At 41.7% G+C, this 24,314-nt stretch overlaps 1 protein-coding gene across 4 annotated transcripts in view; it reads left to right on the top strand.

Annotated features, from left to right (window-relative positions):
- Positions 1-24,314, top strand: part of EPHA7 (EPH receptor A7) — a 215,052-nt gene that overhangs the window by 81,421 nt on the left and 109,317 nt on the right. For all 4 annotated transcript variants that reach the window (XM_075597475.1, XM_075597473.1, XM_075597474.1 and 1 more), the window contains exon 5: positions 1,117-1,452. In XM_075597475.1, the coding sequence (XP_075453590.1) occupies positions 1,117-1,452 (336 nt within the window). The remainder of the gene's footprint in view (positions 1-1,116; positions 1,453-24,314) is intronic.

Genomic DNA, 24,314 nt, shown 5'->3' with positions numbered 1-24,314 from the left:
CTTTTGTGGATCTGGGCCCATCAATTTTTATATGCGCTCCCTACGCTTTTATCTGCCGCGTTACAGCAAACAAATCTGGGACAAGGCTTGAGATAAATAGGCTAATCCTGGTGCAAAGAAGTGCCAAATAAGTGGACGCACTCATACACAGCTGGTTATTCTTTTTGGACTCTCCAATTTGACCTAAGTGACGGATTCACTGATTCTGCTTTGTGAAGGTGTTAGGAACAGACAGGATTTGCACTCAGCAGGTATACCACTGCAGTTTATGTACTGTACTGTACTGAGCACATAACCACACAGCACAATTGATTTTACATATAAAATCTCACCTTTACACATTACATCATTTTCAGCCGTGTGACTATATCTGCATTATATGCATATGTCCCCATGTCTCAATAAAATGAGTAGGTGTATCAGGAATCTGTATTTGTACCAAAAGAATTTCAACACATGCATGTATTTCTATTTATCAACTTAAAGCACTAGTTTTAATTACTTAAAAATATATGGAATCCTATCGCCACAAAAATATTTCAGCTACATACAGTATGTAGCAAAAGTTATTGCAACCCGTGGCGTGCAGCAGTGGGACATACGCGCCAGCTGAAGCGGCCATTGATTTGAATTAGCTGCACGTGAGAAGGGAGCAGGGCTATCCATCCATTTCACCAGCGCACTGAAGGTTGCAATAATGTTGGCTACATCTGTATTTTGAACAAGTTAGCACTGTTTTTACTTTCTTCTTATCAATTTTAACACTATTGACTGTGAGCACCAGAGATTAATGTGATGCAACTATTCTAAGCAATGAAATGTACCCTATATAAGCTTCACCTATTTGATGCATTAAAAATGACATATTACAATACTATAATAAAGGAAAAAGTCTAACCTCGGATTAGGAACATTTGCACTTAGATTGGAAATTTGTGCCAGTATTACATAGGCTAGCTTTTTGCATAACAAAATTACTCATAGGTTACACAGAAGTCCTATGACAGGTTATGCTGGGTATTCATGCCATATAAACAAAATGATTAGTTCATTTTATATTAATGTTTACAATATTATACACACTGATGATATGTCTTTACATTTTCTGTTTTAAAGGGCCTCCATCTGCACCACAAAACCTAATTTACAATATCAACCAGACTACTGTAAGCCTGGAATGGAGTCCTCCGGCAGACAATGGGGGAAGACATGATCTCACTTATCGAGTTTTGTGCAAACGGTGCAGTTGGGAACAGGGGGAATGTATACCCTGTGGAAGTACTGTTGGATATGTGCCCCAACAAAGTGGATTAATAGATACGTACATCACAATTGTGGACCTACTGGCTCATGCTAATTACACTTTTGAAGTTGAAGCTGTGAATGGGGTTTCAGATCTGAGTCGTTCCCAGAGGCTTTTTGCAGCAGTCAGTATTACAACTGGTCAAGCAGGTATGTTTACTGTACTATGTTTAAATAACCTGCATTAATATAACTGATAAAGGAAAGCAGTGACTGTATGCTTTGCTATGATCTCCGCATTTAGTAGTTAACAAAGACAATAAATGTATGATCCCTACAGAAACTTTTATAAATAGTATATAGAAAAGAGTAGAATGGCGCTCAACATTTGTGAATAATATGTAACCGATTAAAGTTACTTTAACTGCTCAGATAGACTGATGAGTGAAAAACAAGCTATCAGTGAAAAGAAAAATAGGGATAGTGATAATACACTTGCTAAACGTGATATCAGTGAATTAAAATAATTAAAGGGAAATATACTCCTCCACTCAAAACCTTGAACAGGATATGTTTCCAATATCCTCCATTAACAGCAGCGTAGAAAATCATGGGAGCAGAGTTCGTATCACCAAAGAAGAGAGAATGGACATAGAACAGACAGTTAGGACAGTTTACAGCTCAGTTGTGCAAAGAACCCCCAATAATTATACTCACAAACATAAGGAATGTATGGGCATTTCCAGAACTGTGGCAAAAAAGGTAGTTGAACGTGGGTGGATACACAATCAGTTCAGCAGAACCCAGGAGAAAGAAGAGAGATCAAGATAGTGCAGATGGTACTTTTAAAACAGTACATTTATCACCAAAAGACCCCACTGCAATAAAGGCTTACATCAGGGTGATCCGTTTAAAACATTTGTATGATACAAATAAATCGCAGTGACTCCCGAGAGCCGAGTGAGTCGCACTCTCACCCACTCCGAGTCTCGACTGCTGCCGATGTCACCACTTCCGGGTTTTCGAATGTCAGGTGACGGATGACGCGGCTGGTGTTCCTCTCAACACTTCTCCGATCAGGATCAGTCCGTGATAACTCCGGGTGGGGGGGCAATTCGACTACTCTGCCACACTTCCGGTCCCTTGGTGTGGCAGAGCAGGCAGAATTGCCCCCCCGCCCCGGAGTTATCACTGACGGATCCTGATCGGAGAAGTGTTGAGAGGAACGTCAGCCGCATCATCCGGTCACCTGACTTTCGGAAACCCGGAAGTGACGGCATCAGCAGCAGTGGAGACTCGGAGTGGGTGAGAGTGCAACTCACCCGGCTCTGGGAGTCACTGCGATTTATTTGTATCATACAAATGTTTACAACGGATCACCCTGATGTAAGCCTTTTTTGCATGGGTGTCTTTTTGTGATTAAGCTACTGTTTTAAAAGCACTGTCTTGGTCTCTCTTCTTTCTCCTGGGTCCTGCGGAACTGAGTGTTTATCCACCCACGTTCTACTACATTTTGTGCCACAGTTTTGGAAATGCACATCTCATATGTTTGTGAGTTGGAGGTTCTTTGCACAACTGAGCTCTAAACTGTCATACAGTACTTTTCTATGTCCATTATCTCTTCTCTTCTTTGGTGATACGACCCATGCTCCCCTGATTTTCTTAGAAACTTTTACAAACCTATCAAATGAATCCATTTACTGTTAAAGGATTGTGCTACACAATTCAGGATATTATACTGTGTTTCTGGCCTGTATAAATGTATTACCGATATACATTGTTAGTAAAGTTTATAGATTCACTAAATTCAATTTTTATACTTGTAGTTGGTGGTCCTTAAAACAAACTTTTCATTTTTTACTATGATATGAGTCTGATCTATCAAATGATCTGTGCTCCTCCAAGTATGTATTTGTGCATTTTTAATAACAACCTTATTGTCATTTTAGCTGAGCTGCATAATATTTATATTTGCAGTGTGCTCAGTGGAATTTTGTATCAACATAGAAATTGATGGCAGATAAGAAACACTTGCCCCGCCTAGTCTTCCCATTTTTCCAAACTACTGTAAAACCTTGTAACCCATATGATCTCTGTCTTGTTTATGATATTTATGATACTCTTGTCCCCTTGTACTCCATCCAAAACATTTAAAATCCCTTTACTTCATTATCTTGCACCTCCTCTTCTGGGAAACTCTTCCTTTGCAATACTCATAATGCTGTTCTATGTGATATAAGAATAGAAGTCCCAACTTTGCAGCAATCAATTAGAAGTTTCTACCACATGACTGACTAATTTGAGGAACTGTTCTAGTGCATAATCACAAATCAGAAGCTGCTAATGGAACAGCAGCGGGAGAGTGTCATTTAATGTGATTCAAAAATGAGTGTAACTCAAGAAAATTGTTAGAAAATCACTAGATCATATTCTAACACAAGAGCATGGTGTACTGGACCAAGATATAATCTAATACTAGGAGAAGTAATATAACACAAGGTAAAGAATAAATCATATTAAAGTAAAAATAGTCTTGTCTAATGCGTTATGATTTAATCTAAGGCAGACTAAGTGTATACTAGCAGGAAGAGACAATACAATGCAGGAGTGTTGCTATCTAATCCACAGAAGTGTGATTTAAGGAATAAAGAACACTGCATATTTACAGCTGCGGCCGCCTTTATCCTAGTGCGGCCGTATCTGCGCAACTCTGATGACCGCGGGCAGATGCAGTATTTTTTTTTTTGACGGAATATGTTCCGGTATTTTAGCACTCGTAATATTAGCATTTTATTAGCGCTGTCTGCAATACTGCAATACCGTCTAAAAACTCTGGGGGCGTTCGCGAGCTGTTGTCTTCAAAGTCTAATACTGTAGCAGTTCAACCTACTGTACGTCAGTACACAGTCTGCGTGTGCGCACGCAGTAATTGTAAATTTGCATATTTATACATGCATGTGCAGTGCTGTATGTCTCATTTGAACATTGTTGAAACGCATAGGCGTGTACTGTAACAGTCCAATGCAATGTGGGTTGGTGCAACGCACAGCAAAAGAAGGGGGTGATGGCAGGTCTGGCAAAAATGTTTCTTTATTGTGTGGACATAAAAACAGAAGGTTGCAACCTTCTACGCGTTTCGTGCAGACAAATTGCACTTTATCAAGAAGTGTATCAACATAGTGTAAAGCAAGTATATATAGGGGAGGGGGGAGGGAAGGACAGTCTGCCGATTTTGGCGCCAAACTCGCTCATTGGAAGCTTCATGATACTTAAACCAATAGTATATAGCTGTGAGGGCATGTGGGAATGGTTAATTACCTGTTGGCACCCGCAGGAGAGCCGCCTCCAAACACCGTGCTCGGTGGCACGCACCGCACTGCAATGGAGGGCCAAATCTCGCGAGATGCGCCTCAGGCAAGCCACGTTCTTACCGCGCATGCACAGAGCAAAAATTTCTTAAAAATCAATCCTGAGTCAAATAACGTGAATTATGAATATTTTTTAGAACATATAGTTTTCCCATCCCTCCCTTCCTTCCAATTTCTCTTTTTTTCTTGTCCTTGTCTTTCTCTTTTCCTTTTTTCATTTCTTCTCCCCTCTTCTTATCCCCCTCCCCTCCCCTTCCCCCCCTTTCCCCCCCCCCCTCCCCCTTCCTTCCCCCCCCCCCCCCTCCCCCTTCCTTCCCCTACCCCCTTCCCTTTTTTCCCCCCCTCTCCCCCCCCCTTTTCCCCCCCACCGCACCATGGATTAGTAATGTGAGTGTCATTTCATAGTATAGGCATCTCCATCAACATCCTTATTGTGTGGTGGGGCATTCATCATATTTTTTCTGTCACTAATGGACATAGGGACGCATGCGCGAGCACTTATGACACTGTGGGCACTGCTCGTTTGACTCAGGATTGATTTTTAAGAAATTTTTGCTCTGCGCATGCGCGGTAAGAACGTGGCTTGCCTGAGGAGCATCTCGCGAGATTTGGCTCTCCATTGCAGTGCGGTGCGTGCCACCGAGCTCGGTGTTTGGAGGCGGCTCTCCTGCGGGTGCCAACAGGTAATTAACCATTCCCACATGCCCTCGCAGCTATATACTATTGGTTTAAATATCATGAAGCTTCCAATGAGCGAGTTTGGCGCCAAAATCGGCAGACTGTCCTTCCCTCCCCCCTCCCCTATATATACTTGCTATACACTATGTTGATACACTTCTTGATAAAGTGCAATTTGTCTGCACGAAACGCGTAGAAGGTTGCAGCCTTCTGTTTTTATGTCCACACAATAAAGAAACATTTTTGCCAGACCTGCCATCACCCCCTTCTTTTGCTGTGCGTTGCACCAACCCACATTGCATTGGACTTCTCCCTATTGGCAACAGCACGCAGACTGAGAGGGACCACTGGTGACACATTCGTGAGTACTTACCTGGGGCCAGCCCAATGAGGTTAGGGGGAGTGTTTTTGTGCATATACCCCTGCCTTCAGGGCATCTGGAGCTCTTTATTAGGTTGAAATTATCTTATGTCCCAGAAGTGTTCCTTTCACAACACTTTGCAATAGGATTCCATGCTTGAGCACCAAATCACCTCTAGTGTACTGTAACAGTATCACATTTCGACGTATACAGCGCTCTCCCCTCGCTCGCCCCCGCACACACACAGGCTAATTCACTGCAGTATTTCAACTTCTTATCTTATCTGCAGTACAGTACACCTCTCCCACACCATTCCTTTGAATGTGTGTCTTTCTGGTTTTAATCACATTCCTGCTTGCTACATAGCTGATGATTACTGCACATGTGTCTATAACTTCACTGCTTGCTTGCGAAGTTCAAGAGTGAGTGACCAAAAAAAATAAATAAAATTCTTGTCATTTTTTATTTTTATTTTCTCCACAAGCCTGCCTAAACCATCTTGATATTACGATATTCAATCTGTGCTGTAGCTTTTGACTGCGACACTGTGCGTTTATGTATTTGGGGGTGTGGGGATCAAATTATTATGATGACCTGCCTGTTGAAAATATGTAATGTCTTTGAACTACAGTACAGCTAATCCTTCATGCAGCTGTACCCTGTACCCACCTCCCCCACGCACACACACACAAGGCTCGCTCAAGGATTTGAACCTCTTATCGACACCTCTCCAGAACCATTCCGTTTCTAAAGCTTGTCATTGTGCATTTAATCGTCCCTAGCCGAGCATCACCTTTCTGCGCCTGCGTGTAATCCTCTTTGGAAGGGAGCTACATAGCACACCTCTCTGTAATCGTCTTTGGGAAGGGAGCTAGCTGATGATTACTGTGCATGACTCACCCACCCACCCCCCCCCCCAACCCTTTGAGGCTTTGTTTACGGTAACGCTTGTGATAATCCCTACTCAAATTTGATATGTAAATCTGATTTGCACAGCACTGTGAAATTGAGAGTTAAAAAAAACATAATCTGATTCATGTTTTTGATGCAGTAAGTTACCACTTTTTGTCATTCTTTCTTTTTCTTTGGTGTAGGGGGGGTGTCAATGATTATGATTATCATGAATGTAAAGACATATTTATTTTATTTTTATCAGGAACAAAAAATACAAATATATAAATAATCATGAATAATACAAAATGCGGTCTTTATTCAGTTCTTCTGTCAGTTGAAAATTGAGGGCCGGTGGATAATCATGAATAATGCACATTGATAATAATATTAATTAATAATATATAATATTTAATAATATATATAATAATATAACATTTTCCGTCTTTATCTTCTTCCTCATTCTGTGTAGTTCATTGAGAGAGGGGAGGTTTTGTGTAAATCATGACTGCACTTTAGATACACTTTACTGTACACATAGTTCACACAATGTACACATGATAACCCCCCTCCCCCTTTCCATCCTTTTTTCTCTGAAAAGACAAGAAAAGAAAAAATTAGTGCAGTTATGTGCATATTATGGCATTGTGTACTGTATAGCTACTCCATATTGGACTACAGTATGCAGTTAGTACTGTCAAACTAGTCTATACTGGAACTACTGTATACTGTGACTACTGTTAAATACTTTGTAACCAGATGGGTAGTGCTGCTCTTTCAGGAAAGAAAAAATCTGTGCCATACTTACCTGTATCATACAGTACTATACTTGGTGTGCCTGTACTTACCATACTACAGTACAGTACTATACCATACTACCTTCCTGATGCTTGCCCATTGCGCTCAATCACAATGGGCAACACAATCGCAATATGGTCAATATATTTATTGCATCGTTCCACGGTGAGTACATCGTTCCAAAAACTCATTATGCCTTGCGCCAACTCATCCTTTTTGGAGGGTTTCACGACTTTTCGGATATGGTCCTTCAGCTCATGCCAGACCATTTCGATAGGATTGAAGTCTTGCAATCTGTCATTGGATGAGGAAAAAAAGGACAATTAGTTAAAGAGATACACAGTAAAAACAGTGGGAAAAAATGAGACACGGTTACCGCACTTACTCCGCTGGCATCTTCACCCAGTTGATACCGCGCTCAAGAATATGCGCTGTTGACGCGGTGTGCTTCGTATCGTTGTCGTGGTAGAAACGGTGACCATCTGGGAGCTCACGTGTGATGTATTCCACAATCTCAGGCACAATTTGCTCTTGGAAAAATGCTTTATTCATGATTCCTATAACAAGAAAAGAAAAGTGCTCAAAAAACTACACACTAGTACAGTACAGTGCATAAGGCAAAAGCGTGTGACTTATTTTACCTTCAAAGATGACAATGCATCCTGGTCCACGCCTAGAGATGGCACCCCACACATGCATCTTCACTGGGTGTTTTGGATGCGGCTTCATAGATATGCAACCTTTTTAGTGGAATGCGAAGGTGGCAAATCTCTCCAGCGATACAGTAGACTCGTCAGTGAAGATGCAATCCTGGAAAGTTTCTCCACTGTCGATCCATGCCTGGGCCTGGACCACTCTCTTGATCTTGTTAACGTCCCTTATCATAGGGTACGCTCTGTAATGACAAGGAATAATTTTATAGGTACAGTACAGTTTCTTAAACAACACTTTAACCTCTTGTACTGTCCAGTACTAACCTCACACGTCCATATTTCCATCCCATTCTGCGTCTCATCTTCTTTATGCTGGTCTCGGATACAGTGAGATTGTGATTTTGCAGCAGAGTGTAAATGTTTTGACTTTCTGTACTTTAATAAAGGAGATGTTGCGTGTTTTAACTTGTATTAATAAAGAAATGTTTTTACTTAAACAAGACCTGCACAATTCCAGTCCTCAAGGGCCGCAAACAGGCCCGGTTTTCAGGATAAAACCGGGCCTGTTTGCGGCCCTCGAGGACTGGAGTTTTGCAGGCCTGACTTACTGTACACCATCCTACTGTAAATGTTTTGACTTTCTGTACATAAATGTTTTCACTAGCAGTAAACCATACACCTGTTAATGTTTTGAATTGCTGTACACTTTAAATGTTTTTAAATTGTATTTGTAAATAAATGTTTTTGTACTTACTCCAATAAAAGAAAATGTTGATTTGTTTTAAATTGTTCCATTGTCTCCTTTTATACTGTAGCAAAATACAGTGTTTCTAGAACATACAGTACTGTCCAGGCATACTGTACAGTACTGTACTGTATACTGTAGGCATGCTCAGTACTGTACATCAAAAGAGTATTAAAACAATACATGTACGGGTATAGAATACACATATGTACTGGAATACATGTAGAATAAATGCATACTTTTTATTTTTCGGTTTATTACAGTATACAGTATATATAAAAAAAGTATTGTATACGGTCTAAAAACAACAGAATACTGTTGCAGGTTTTCTACGAAGCTCTCAGTTAGTATTCTATCCTAATCAATAACAACGGCCACTAAATTGTAGACTCCGGTACGTGGTTTTTTAAATACGATTCAGCAATGTGCAGGCATTGTTACACAAAGCAATATTATCCATTGAAATCCCTCCATGTGCCGTTTTCCGCATGAGATGACAAAGTTGTCTTTTCTGAGGAAAATCAAAAGTACAAGTTTTACTGTAATGGTAAGTCAGCCCACCAATAATTTTCTCGGGGGGCGTCTCCTGTTCATATGCGCATGCGCCTACTGTAGATGTGATGACACGCATATGCGTTTCAAGAAGGTTCCAATGCGCATGCGTCTAGCTTTCCACCAATTGTGCAGTATCTACTGTAGAAGCTGCTCAGCCAATGATATTGCTTACAGGAGAATCGCTTGACTGTGCATTGATATTGATATTTCATAAACAGAATAAAATACGGCAACATTACTCACCATAGACTTTGCCAATCAGCTGGCGCCGAGCCACTACCAGTCCCGTATTCTTGATTATACACATAGTTGACAGGTGCCAGCGGATGAGGCTGGAAATCGCTTTGGTACATGCAAGCTTGCTGGAATCTGTACGCGAAATCCGTCTCAGGCTGCAGGTATCCGGGCGGGGACAGACAGCAAGGGTTGCCGGTCACCAGGTTTTCACTGACGGTCGGACCGTTATTGGAAGCAGGCAGCGCTGTCGCTGGCGCATTGCTTGCCAGCGACTGACGTTTCTTAGTTGGTTTTAACATGACCTTTCGCCTTTTGAAGTCTCCATGTTCATAGATATGGGAAAAATCCGGTGATACACACCAATACCCTCCAATAACACCGGGATCAATAAAAAAAAACACGGATCGATACATAACTTTTTCCTTATTGCACGCTTCCACACATGAGCATCTGGTGAAAATTTGTAAAAGTCATAGTTTTCGATAAAATAATGATAAATTTGACCAACTGTTGCCATCTTATCATCTGTTGCATTAATCGCGGCCCATATTAAATAAGAGTACGTTCTGTCGGGTTTTTGGAACACAGACTGCGGTGGTGCACTCATGTCGGGACTCTCAGGACAATAAAACACTGTGCATGTATTTTTTAATATGAAAAGCCAAAATTGATACATTATTGTAACTTCTTCAGTACAAAGGCCAATTTACAATGGACCACTGTGGTATTTTTTTAAACACCTGCAAGTTGACACATTACTGAAGCGCATGCACATTACAATTCATGAATATCTGCCACCTGGCAGATACGCGAAGAATTGCAACCAATTAAATCCGAACCATTATCAATAAACACATCAACCGCAACATGAATGTGGTATGAATGCGGCATGAATGCGGCATGAACGGGGTGAAGTGCGGTGAAGTGCGTGGCATTCGGAAAAAATCCGGGGATGTTGGAGAATAAAAGGGGCCACGGCTGTATTCATACAATGCGAAATAATCTACAGTGACATATAAGCAGCTTGTAAAAATAAAATAATTAATAAAACTATTGAACCAAGAAATGTGGTCCAGTTATATACTGTACAAGCTTCAAACATTACATTTCAATCAAAGGAATCTTTTGAAGTTTCAAACCTTGTTTACTAGCAAAATCATAACTAATTATGCATGATGGGTAGTATAAAAAATAATTAACCAATTACCTCATTGGTCTTTATTTAATATACTGTGAAACTTACTTTCTATCAGGTTCTGTTTCTCAATTACAAATCTCTCCTTGACACTGCCCTCTCTGAAATCCAAGTACTCCCAAACACAGTCTCCACTTAGCTCATGACTTACTGTACTACTCTCCTCTCAACATTTCCGTTATTTCCGCCCCCAAGACTTCTCCATGACTGCATCCTACCTGGAAATCCTTCTCTCCCCCACCATTTGGACTTTCCAAATTTCCTCACAACTCTTTAAACAGGACAATCCACCCCCCTCTTGACAAGCCTACAGTTAATACGATACTGAGTGGCCTTATACCCCACCTATCCTTGTGTCATCACTCTTCCTTTTCGTTTAGATGGTAAGCTTCTCAGAGAAAGGACCTCATTACTTGTTGTTTCATTATTTTTTAAGTTATGCTTTGTTTTTATCCTTACTCCTACATTGTACTACACTGCCAAATATATTGGCACCATCTAAATAAAAGTTAATAATACTTTCTAACTCCTCGCCATATCCTTGTATTGACACCCCAATAGTTGCAAGATGACATGCAAGGAATTTGTAATTTTTAAGTATCTTGATACATTAACACAATTGAGAATATTCTAGTAGCTGCGAGTTTGTTCTGGTAAAAATGCACAGTTTGACATGGTCGGAAGTCACTGAATACAATTTGACAACTAGCTGTATTCCAAATTGCATTGTTTAAACCGCGTCTATAAAATGTCACAAACCGCACGGTTAAACAGCCGATCCACAGAAATTGTACTTTGTTTTGAAGCAAACGTATGCTGTGAACGCTTCCTAGCAACTGGTTTAATTGGATCTGACCCTAAGTACCCTCTTCATCACAAGGAGCCTTAGACTTGTCAGTATATGTCTTATGGAAATCTTTTAGGAGGTGTAAGTCATATAAATATACTTTGCATATCCCATTAGCGCAGGGATGAAAAAATCCTGGGTGCCTAAAATGACTCCCATGGTGCTTGTGCTGTGCGCAGTACTGACTGACTTGTTAAGAACCGCTGTGCTCCCCAGCAACATTAAAGCCGGATCTGGCACACTGGGATTGATAGCGTTGGTGATTGACAGGTCAAGTCACGGCCGCTCAGTGAAGAGAAGGGTGTAAATCCTCATCAGAGAGAAGGAGGCTGAGGCCACACGAGGGCTGGGGGTGGCGCTTGTCAGAGGGGGTGGAGCAGGTTGAATGGGGCAAAGCTTGATGGACCCCTCCCATACTCTTTCCCTGTCCCTGCTCTCAATGCACACTGGCAGGGGATTGGGGTAGGTGTGTGTGTGTGTCAGTCTGTGTGTGAGACAGTGAGAGGGACAGAGGGTGTCTGTTTGAGAGTGTCTGTGTGAGAGTGTGGATCTGTGTGAGAGTGTATGTGAAAAGAAAAACTGTGCACCAACTGTGCATTAAAGTGATAAAAATAATCAATTCTAAATAGATAATAATCTACCTCATCAGTAGATGTGTCTATGAAACGCGTAGAATTAATGTGTATTGTCTGCTGTGAGACTTTGTTCCCGATATCACTACTTTGTTGCTTTAATCGGTAGCCTGCGGGAGATTCACTGTTGTTTTGCCGAACTTAGGCTGAGAGAGCCATAGAGCCGCCAGTGAGGGAACCGTTTGTTCCAGTTGTGTGCTACTATCTGGGTTTTGACACGTGGACTGTGTACCGAGCGAAGGATCCCCTGGATTATTAAAGCACCGGATGCAAAGACGTTTCTATCCGGACCGGATCGCAGTGGGTGACCATGAAGCAAGTCATCTTTATCCACGAGGGGTAACATGTACCCCAAACATGCCCTGTCTGTTTAACTGATCATTTTGTACGTGCAATTATTACCACAATTTTTGTCACATTATAATTACTTATTAACCATATGAGGGTCGTGCACTGTGTTTTTCTTTCTTTTTATGAAAGTGTATGTGCCTGAGTGTGAGAGTGTGTGTCTGTGTGGGAGTGTGTGCATGTGTCACAAAATGCTGGCTCCCAAAAGTTCTGGCTGGCTCCTAAACGTTTTATATTTTTGTCCACCCCTGCATTAGCGTATCTAAGGTGTGCTCCTTTTTCAGCACAGGTGTCTCTCCATATGTTATTTGGAGGGAGGTTTGAGGAGATATACAGTCATGTGAAAAAGAAAGTACACCCTCTTTTAATTCCATGGTTTTACATATCAGGACATAATAACAATCATCTGTTCCTTAGCAGGTCTTAAAATTAGGTAAATACAACCTCACATGAACAACAACACATGACATATTACACCGTGTCATTATTTTAACAAAAATAAAGCCAAAATGGAGAAGCCATGTGTGAAAAACTAAGTACATCTTATGATTCAATAGCTTGTAGAACCACTGTTAGCAGCAATAACTTGAAGTAATTGTTTTCTGTATGACTTTATCAATCTCTCACATCGTTGTAGAGGAATTTTGACCCACTCTCTTTACAACGTTGCTTCAGTTCATTGAGGTTTGTGGGCATTTGTTTATGCACAGATCTCTTAAGGTCCAGCCACAGCATTTCAATCGGGTTGAGGTCTGGACTTTGACTGGGCCATTGCAACACCTTGATTCGTTTCTTTTTCAGCCATTCTGTTGTAGATTTGCTGGTGTGCTTGGGATCATTGTCCTGTTGCATGACCCAATTTCGGCCAAGCTTTAGCTGTCGGACAGATGGCCTCACATTTGACCCTAGAATACTTTGGTATACAGTGGAGTTCATGGTCGACTCAATGACTGCAAGGTTCCCAGGTCCTGTGGCTGCAAAAAACAGGCCCAAATCATCACCCCTCCACCACCGTGCTTGACAGTTGATATGAGGTGTTTGTGCTGATATGCTGTGTTTGGTTTTCGCCAAACATAGCGCTGTGCATTATGGCCAAACATCTCCACTTTGTTGTCCTATTTTTAGTAAATTGTTATAAATATTCACACAAGCATTAGAAGTGTGTGCTTTTCCTAATTTTCTACACATGTGCTTTGGGTTTTTCCTGGAAGAGCTGCCTTCCTCCCCAGCTGTAAGCAGTCCCTCAGTATATTGCCAATCCAATTTGTCTGGCAATATTGTTACTGTATTTACTCCATCTTTATATATTTATATTCCTCCCATTTATGGTTTGGGTTTACTCATGTTAGCACAAACATATTTATTTTAAAAATACAATATTTGAAAAAAAAACTATACAGCGCCCAAAGTGCATATATTATTAAAAAGATCTTGTGAGCACATTCACATTACTTAGACATGTCTGCAACCCTGCCTTTCACCATTTCACCATTATCACGTAGCAAACTCCTTCCTCTGCAGCAAGGGATTCTGGGAAATGACATGTAAATGAGCACATGTGTATATGCACATCCCCTTGATAAAGACCCCTCTGCGGGGTTGAAATGTTGGTTGTCTATGATATTTATGCTGTTCAAGATAATATAATCTTTTTTTGCAACTTCTCTATTGTGTGCTATCTCTACTTTATCCCATTATTGGCCAGTAATACCCTATGCTTCGGGGATTATTACTTAATTATTTTAATTATAATATAAAATAATCATTTATAAATTATACTATACCATACCATGCAGGAATTAAATCCATGACCCATCATATGCTAGTAACAATTCTCTAACTACTACACCACACGGTGGGTGTGATGAACTGACTCTTTAAAAACACTTAACATATCAACTAGAGAATCGCTACTAGCATATGAAGGGTCACGGGTTCGATTCTTGTATGTGTATTATATAAAATGTATTCCCTGTTGGGCTATTATTGGTCAGAGAAGGGTCATGTGACCCTCCTCTGCGCCTTTGGATGTAAAATTGAAAGCCACACACGTGGACACAGCCTGATGAAGTAGGGATAGGAGAGAGCTGCAGATGCCGGGTAAGTCCTCGCTGATCGTGGCGGCCATTTCGCGATTCCGGTTATAACGCGATCCCGGTTATAACGCATCATTATGTGGACCCCGAACACCACGTTCTAATGGGGTCCAGCTGTATATAAAATAGCTCTCCAAAACCCATAAAATCAGTGCATTATTTGAAGCAGTTTAGCCTGTTGTTATTAACAGAGCTACTAGAATTCCAGCTTGTTTGGAAAAATTGTGAGTTTGAGCCTTTTGGGTCATAACGCTCAGATTTGAAGAACTGGAATGAAACTGCTTCTAAAAACACTTTTCCGTATGTTTTACACATGCAAGAAGAGCTTATAGAATACCATAACCTTCAAATCTGAGAGGAAAGCGCTCCTTCTGCACAGATATGCACAACTACAAGAAAATCCCCCAATTAATTCAAGATGAAAATGACACATACAGTGTTCATTTACTCATCACATCCTACCCTAAAGCGAAGAGTTCTGAAAAAGGGGGAGAGATTAGAAAGAAAAGTACAATAAAGATCAGTACACTTAGGCTCATATCAACTAAAGGGTGCTATGCTTTAGCACATCTTCATCCCCATTCATTTGAATGGAAATAGGCGCATGCTAAAGAGTAGCACCCTGTAGTGAATATGGGCCTTAGTACTGTACATGCCATAAAATCTCAATAGAAACATTTAAAACACTGTGTTAAAGTTATTCGAAATTCTAAATACATGTTTCCAGGAGTATATAAATCTTTCAACATGCCATGTTGTTTAGCTATAGCAATGGTACTATACCTTGAGAGACCAATCATAATTGAATGCTAGATAGCAATCTATAAAGTTAAACTGAAATAATATTTCTAACATTGTTCAAAAAAAAAAATTTCGCTGTAAAAATCATAACGATTTGTATAAATTGAAATGCATGACCTTTCACTGCAAAAAAAAATATTTGCTAGTGTTTACATCTGTGCAACACATGGGAATGTTACTAATCGTATTTATTTGTTGTATTTGTACCTAGTTCAATACATGTGATTCAGAGAAACAAGATAGTGCAATGGAGCATAGCCATCTTTAAAAACATCTGTACTAATCTAGCAATGCAGTAAATTATATCTACAAGCAAAGACATTGATCTAGATGGATCATTAAAAGCTTTAAACAACTGATCCAAGTAATAGGGGTAAATGGGAGAACATAATCAAGATCTGACTTTTCAGATACATCAATTACAAGTGTAACAACAGTTGATTTCATTTGGTGAAGTATTGTATACGACCAAACTCACTGTGCATAATGGTGTACAGCCATATACGGTGGTATGCAACTGGAAAGTGCCAATTAAGTGGTAAAATCCTGGGAGCAAAATTAGCTAGACAATCTGTATTCCGTTTATCAGTGGGTCAGGCCCAAAGGGAGAGATAATTGCTGCCAGCCAGCAAATTTAATCGGGGATGAGCTGGAAAGGATGATATATATCCTGTGACAAAGTATGTGACAGATATATATACGTTCAAACCTGCTATTACTTGCCTTGCTGGAGACACAAGGACAAAAGAAGGAGACGTGTGAAAACAATTAATACAGCCTTAGAATGAGTAACTATTAATTATCCATAGCATGTCGACACAAGATAATGGGTGTCCTCATTTTTAACAATATTTGGCCATTATCTTTGAGAGAATGGAGAAATGCAAAAGAAATGTAATTTTTCTAAAGTGTGTGTTAAATAAATGAATTCTTGCTTTGCTGTAACCAAAATCAAATACATAATAATTGACATTAATTATTACAGCATCATTTTGCTACTATATTTTTTTAAAATAATTATTATAAATGGAGCATTGTGTGGTAAGGATTTTTATTTAACGGATAACATTCTTTAGCATCTAGTCATTTTCACTAGGATATGACAGTGTACATAAGCAAAATAAAAGATATGAAATAAACCAATTCACCAAATACTGTAAGTGGTCCGAATAACACAAACAGATAAAAAATATAGGTGAAATGTGAATTTATATTTGTGATAAACCCTGGTACATTACATTAACATTAAAGCGCATTGAAAAGGTCTTCAAACAGATAGTCCAAAGACTCCAGACAAATGAATGTATATGAGCAGTAAGTAGCGAGGTATCTTGTCAGATCAGGCTCCAAAATTGAAAGACCAACTTGATGCCAGTGCAGCTTTTGTAGGTGATCCTTTTCACCATAAAACATAACAGAAAATTCTGAAAAAGAGTGCAAATGTCTGCAATCGGTTAGATAACATATTTTTTTTTATTAAGTAAGCAATAATAAAATTTTCACACATAAAAGTGAACTTGACATCAATGCATGACAATTGTTGCAGTTGCTTCCACAGTTGCTTCCCTTTTCATCTCGTAATGTTCAGCTTGGATCTTGTCGCGTTCCTTTACCTTACGGTGTCCAGTTGACTGCATATTTAGGCGTGGTGTTAAAGCTTGGTGACATGACTCTGGGGCCTGATCAGCAACCATGCAACCTCAGTCTTTCAGTCCCTATGTGTAGGGGAGCAGACTGTGCTACGTTGCTATCTGGACAATCTTATATACCCTTAGATAATGCCTGTATTGCAACAACAAAAAAAAGTGTATTGACCTGCAAAATGTGTATAATAATAAAACCACCTACAGAATGAAGGAGTGGCTGAATGAGTTGCTCATTGAGTAAAGGCACTGACTCTGAAAACAATGACATTACCTTTGAAGCTAAGAAGCCTGATTCAAACCCCAGTATCATCTCCTGATCACCTTGGAAAAGTCACCTTACAGTATCTCCCTGTACCTCATATTGCAATCTCTGTAGGGCAAGCACTGTCTACGCCTGCAAAACATTTGTTTACAGTGCTGTGTTAAACCAACACAAAGTAAAAAGTATAAAAACAAATAAAATAATGTAACATTATAATAATGAAAATAATAATAATGCCATGTGACAGTCTTCTGCCATGAGACACCTTCTGGCACAGAAAGACAATTTACAGTTCATTTATTTGAATAGGCTGTAATTTGAAGTGCCTAACGCAGAACACTGCTTAATAAAAAAATGGCTCACTCTCTTTATCCTTTATAAGATTAGAAGTACTATTAACTCAAGTCACCAGGTCACTTTGTTATGCTACGTTCTCTCTGTATCCATAGTCAACTCTATCCTGTCTGCAGGCCATATCCCTAAGACCTGGAAAACTTCCAGAGTTGTCCCAATCTTCAAAAGTGGGGACAAAAACACTGTCTCAAACTACAGGCCAATCTCACTTCTCCCAATTCTATCCAAAGTTATGGAAAAATGTGTCCACTCCCAATTAAGCGATTTCTATACCAAGACAAATTTCCCTAGCCAATTCCAATCTGGGTTTCGTCCCAAACACTCCACTGTAACTACCCTGCTAAAAGTTTGCAATGAAATCCAGTGTGGAATGGAACGGGGACAACTCACTGGTGCAGTATTCCTAGATTTTGCAAAGGCTTTTGACACAGTTGATCATGCTATCCTGCTTAACAAACTCCAGAGCTCTGGAATAGGGAAGCATGCTTGAAACTGGTTTCAGTCCTACCTATCAGGAAGATCTCAACATGTGTCCATCTCAGGCTCTAACTCCAACCCCCTGGATATCACCTGTGGTGTCCCGCAAGGCTCTGTTCTGGGGCCCCTACTCTTCTCAGTGTTCATTAATGATCTTCCCACAGCTTGTAAGGAAGCCTCAATACACATGTATGCAGACGACACAATCCTATATGCACACAGCCATAGCCTCTCTGACCTTCAACACATACTTCAGTCTGACTTTTTGAAACTCGAAAACTGGATTTCCCAAAACAAACTGTTTTTAAACACTGACAAGACTGTAACAATGGTATTTGGGACCAAGACTAAATTTGTAAAGCTTCCAGTGACTGAGCTCCTGATTAGAACCAACGCTAACACCACCCTAACCCCTGTCACTAGTTTTAAATACCTGGGCTTATGGTTTGACTCCCACTTAACATTTGGGATGCACATTGATACCCTGACAACCAAGACCTATGCCAAACTAGGGGTACTTTACAGGAACAAATCCTCCCTAAGTCTCCTGGTCAGAAAGCATATCGCACAGCAGATGCTAATGCCAATTATTGACTATGGAGACATAGTATATGGCTCGGCTCCTCAAACCCACCTTAGCAAACTTGACACCCTCTACAATTCAATTTGTCGTTTTGTTCTCCAATGCAACTACAACACACATCACTTCGATATGCTCAAAGAACTAGATTGGTCATCACTAGAGTCTAGGCGCAAAGTTCACCTTTCCTGTCTTGCCTTTAAATTCTTCATGGGCAAGCTACCCAGCTATCTGAACAAGCTCCTCACCCCTACCTTATCACCTGAGATCAGACTCCAAAAGACTATTCATGGTCCCAAGGCTCAACAAAGTATCCGGACGTTCCTCCTTCTCCTACAGTGCACCCCAAAACTGGAACAACCTACCAGAGACTCTCACATCCACCACCAGTTTAAGTTCTTTCAAATCTAAGGCTGTCTCACATTTTAATCTGGTCTGTAACTGTTTCATACGCCCATAATATATATTTTCTTTAACTGTGCACGCAATGTCTTGTATATAATGTATACCCTGTTCATTTATGTAACTGTATTTGTAACCATGTATTATTTGTTTTACTCTGTGCCCAGGACATACTTGAAAACGAGAGGTAACTCTCAATGTATTACTTCCTGGTAAAATATTTTATAAATAAATAAATATCTGCTTTCTTTACTGTGCTTCACCTTGTTTTTACTTGTGTGTCAGAAAACCTGTGTTTTATTTAATCTCACTTTGTAGCAGTACTTCATAGACCTCATAGTCATATTACTTTGTGCTTGAAGTCCTTTCAAGGTTTCAATCAACAAAATAGATATTAATTGGAGATATGCTAGTAGACAGTTACAGTGGTGCTACCCAGTTGCAGGTTTAGCTCACACTGCTAGAGCTGCTCCCTAGAAAAGCAGGCGTTGTGGGTTCTAGTCCTGTTGGGTCTGTTGGGTCTGTTGAGTTTTTTGAGCCTTAAGGTGCATTAAGCTTGGCAATTCAATATACAGCTCAACCCCATTATAGCGTAATCCGCTTATAACGCGGGCTGAGCGTGGCTCCCGAGATTTGAAAACCTCCATTTGCTGACAGCAAAGAGGAGAGAGATCTAAATGCCGGTAAAACCTTGCGCGCTGAAATTTTTACGCTATCCCGGTTATAACGCGGTCTCATTCTGTGCCCCCAAGGACCGCATTATAACGGGGTTCAGCTGCAGTTCTTAAGGAAATAATTTTAGGAAGTGTGGTATGTAACTCATTTAAATATACTTCTATATTATTAGCATATCTCCCGGGGTACCTCATGTGTGCTTTTTGTTCATAGGCGTCTCTCCTCCAAAATGTTTGCAATCCATTGGCTGGAATTCTACTGATAGTAGATGTAACCCTCAGTGCCTACAAGCAACACAGGCTGACTGCCCCTTAGCAGGTTCCGCTCTACATGACAGGTGACCGTAGCAATTAGGAAGGAAGGCTGGTGAAGGAGAAGGCACTAAGAGAGAGAGGAGCTGGTAAGACAGGGTGGCCATGACAGTTGAGTCAGGTCCTGCATGACCCTGAAGATGGTCTGTGGCAACCTTTCAGAGAGCACTGCCCAGCTGGATGACAGCGTGCAGCGGAGCCGAGCAGAGCAGGACCAAACTGCGTGGTGAAAGGGTGTGAGAGAGATAGCCTTGTGACGGAGTCTAGCCGAGCGGGACCACACGGCGTGTCATGAGCGACTGAGACACACAGCAGAGGATACCTCCCGCTGACTGCATTCATATTGGTACCAAAGCAACTTTGGGAAGTACAGGTCTGCAACACACATACACCTTCTAATGAGCTTTAACGGGTGTGCCGGCACCCTTAACATATAGGCCAGTGCCCCGGGACTGGGAGGCCTGAAAGTGCTAGACTTTATAACCCATTCGCGCAGTGATCCTATTGTACTGTATTACCAATGTGTAGTAGTGATCCTGCTGTTTAGGGTCACAGTGTCAGGTTGGCTAATATATATATATATATATATCCCGTTATAATTCAATACGGTTGTGTTGTATCCATTTGCTCCGGCCCTGCGTCACGTGTATTGAATGCTGCAATATATTGCATGCTGCATGCTCTTTTCCCAGCCCAAAAGAGTCAAATCTAAGTGCTGTAAATATATGTTGGTGCTTAGTCTCTCATACCTCTTCTCAGGGTACTGTCGTTCAGGCTGGCTGGTGATGTAAGCAGTTGATAATAAGGGCGCCAGGAACTTTGTTAGACAAACAGGTTACTTTATTTAGACTGACTTTCAGGATGCTTCCCAGGGAGGCACACACAGCTTGTCACCTTCCATTACCATTGGTTATGGGTGATTTGCAGTCTCTTGCTTAAGTGGTCTTGAGGCTTTTCCAGACACCTTCCAGGACTCTCTGCAGAGATGTATCTTCTATCAAGGTTCCCATATACCTGTCATCTTATACAGTTCACTACTAGTCCTTACTATGGTACGCTGGTGTGCAAAGTACAGAGCTGGCTATGGGCAACATCGGGTTTGGCACTTCCTTGGGTCTCTGATCTAGGGTCCCTGGCAATGAATGCCACATACATCCTCTTTTAGAAAATATAAAAATCTTCAGACTCTATATTATTAAAGTGGCCCTTCCTATATAAGGGACACTCTTTCCTAACTTCAAAGTAATAAAAGGTGACATACACTACAAATAAAGTTAGACATGTATGACATACACTTAACACAGTGAGACTCCTCTCCTCTGGTGTCCTCCGGGACCCAGGGGCATGAAAGCTTCTGCAGCTCCTTTTATACCCCTTGAGTAATGTCATAATCCTTTATCATTAGGCAGAATAAAGACACTTTAAACTTTTATGAGTCATACTATGTCAGACGACCCTTCTAGCAGGTTCTGGAACTGAGGAGTGGCCAAACACCTGACTTGACTTGCGTTAACAACATTTATAAAGTAACATTTCATTAGCTACATGGAATTAGCTACAGTTAACTAAAGCCTTACTTTAACATTAACCTTCTAACTCCCAATTAACATTTTTACTAGTAATCCAGGTGGGGGGGAAGGGGTATATATATCATATATATTCCTCATAAAGCCAGAGCACACAGGTGTAAGGGCAAAAACAGATGCTCATCCCATAGGTATTCAATAGAATATATTTACCAGGCCAAAGTCTTGCAAAAAGAGACAGCACACTGTGTAGTATAATCCAAACGTCTTGAAAAATACAATCCAAACGCTAAAAAATACACCCCAGCCAATGTTTCGGTCCCACAGAGAGACCTTCCTCAGGGCTGTGCAACAGTCAAATGATAGTGAGCATCCATATATACCCCAACCCACAGTGCACCAGACAAACATGAACCAATCACCAGCCCCGTAGTTACCTGTAACTTGCACATCAGCTGTTCCAAATACACATTCAGCCAATTCATGAACCAAGGCACTCACCCTCCGCCCACAAACGGAGGGAATTCAATTAGTGTCAGTTAGAGTCATTGCTGGGTGTGCTGACGTCAGCTACCTGCGGCCGGCGCTGGGCAAAGCGGCGGGTCACCCATCAGGCATGCGCAGCGGAGTATCAAGCTGAGCCGGGGAGCCACTAGAGTACCAAGACTGTCCATGCGTCTATGCACAGAATCAGTCGGAAAATCTCCCAGGCAACCAAAGACGCCAGCCTACAGCCCGCGCATGCGCAGCTCACTGCCGCGCTGACAGGAGCGACACCGCACACCCGACCAGGCCAAGAGAATTGTATACTATAATAGAAGTGTGGCTATGGTATAACCAACCAGAGCCACATATAAGCTGACCAAAAAGTTGTGCATACAAACACTGCTGATCTGCAATAAGGCAAAGGGCAGACAAACACAAACAGAGGGAAGTGAGGGTGTGCAGGGGAAATGAAAGAACCATAGAAAAAAGGTGACAACCACATAGCAAGAAAAATAAAATCATGCAGGCAGACAAACATAAATAAATCCCTAAAATGTGACGTCACATGCCCTATATAAGGCCTGTTCCGTCTCATTTTACCCCAAGAAGACGACGAGACAACATCCGTTGGGGATTTAAAATGGGGCACTTTGGATTGACAGATGAAGAAAGAACATTAAAGAAAAGATAAAAATAATTGCAAATGAAGATAGAAGACCGTGATAGAAGATAAAAGAACGAAAAATGCATTTTTTAATTTAATTCCTCTCTCGCCGCCACCCCAGCCTCATCTCAACTTTTCCTGGCGTGAGGATTTTGGGAGAAACTTTCCATTCTAGAGCCGCGATTAGCCTCGATAAGCTAATCGAGGTTACTAGAATTGCAAGAGTTTCAGATCTTGCCGATAAGTGGCTTATCGCCGCTCACCCGACGATCTTTTTTTGACGGATGAAAATTTGTCATGCCTGTATGCCCGCAGACCTGGCAAGACCCCAGTACTGAGATGGGAACGGTATTACACCACACACCCACAGCAGTGGGAGCAAGCCCGGAGTGTGGTATAGCGTTGCTGGGCCTGTAGAGAGAGTGGTTAACGATACTTGCAACGTCTGTTGGTGTAAGCGTAAGAATGGTCGTGTCCGTGTGCCAATGTCCAGGGGTCCAGAGAGTAGAGTCGTCAGGGTACAAAGCCAAGTCCAAGGATTCCAGAGGTCAGCAAGGTAGAGTTCGTAGCAAGGTTCCAGGGATACAGAGAGCAGGGTAGTTCAGGACAAGCAGGGGTCAAAGCCAGGGAAATGCAAAGTAAACACAGGAGCAGGATACAGCAGGGACACAGAGGGAGTACAGCATAGGTCAGCACACACAGGGAAACAGGAACTATGCAGAGCGACGATAGAGAGGACAGACAGGGATAATAAAGGGAGGCACACCAATAGGAGAGCGGGGAGGTGCAGAGAGAGAAGTGGGAGACAACAGGGATAGGTCAGGGAGAGAAGAGGAGGAGACAGAAGGGGTAGTCGGGAATGGCCTGTAGGGATTGGGAGGAGGAGTCAGGAACGTGGCAGGCCCAAGAAGAGGAGCGATGGCCCGCAGGGACCGGGAGGAGGAACCAGAAGGGCGACAGGGCCCAGAAGAGCAGCGTGTGCTCGCGCCCTCTGCAAGCTGAGGGAGCGCACGCACAGGCCGCGTCACCAGGCGCGCGGAGCGCCACGCCGTGGGTACCCCGAGGGAGGCAGAGGAGCGGACGGAGCCGCCATGGAAGGTGAGGCACTGGCCGCGGGCATAGCGGGTGTCTGGGAGCGGGGAGCATCACTGCAGGGGCTCGGGGGCCGCGCGGCGTGCGAGGCCTGCGGGGCATGTGCTGAGGCAGTGGGGTAGAGAGAGAGGTAGACGGAGCGGGACAGGAGTGGGAAAGAGTAGAGGGATTGGAAGGAGATGGGACAGAGGGAGAGAAAGAAGGGGAAGGAATCCCCTGAATCGTCACAAAATTTGGGCGATTTATGCCTTTATCGCCGACTTGTCGAGGGTTACTGAATAGCAGTAGGCCTTTTGGCCGATACGTGCTCGATAAGTGGCTTATCGAGGCTTATAGAATAGGCCCTCTTGTCTTTTCAGTGCATTTTAAATTGTAGAAAGAATCAAATGCTT

The sequence above is a fragment of the Ascaphus truei genome, chromosome 4 (assembly GCF_040206685.1).
Source record: "Ascaphus truei isolate aAscTru1 chromosome 4, aAscTru1.hap1, whole genome shotgun sequence".
NCBI lineage: Eukaryota > Metazoa > Chordata > Amphibia > Anura > Ascaphidae > Ascaphus > Ascaphus truei.
The sequence above is the reverse complement of the archived record's forward strand: the minus strand, read 5'-3'. Positions and strand labels throughout refer to the sequence as shown.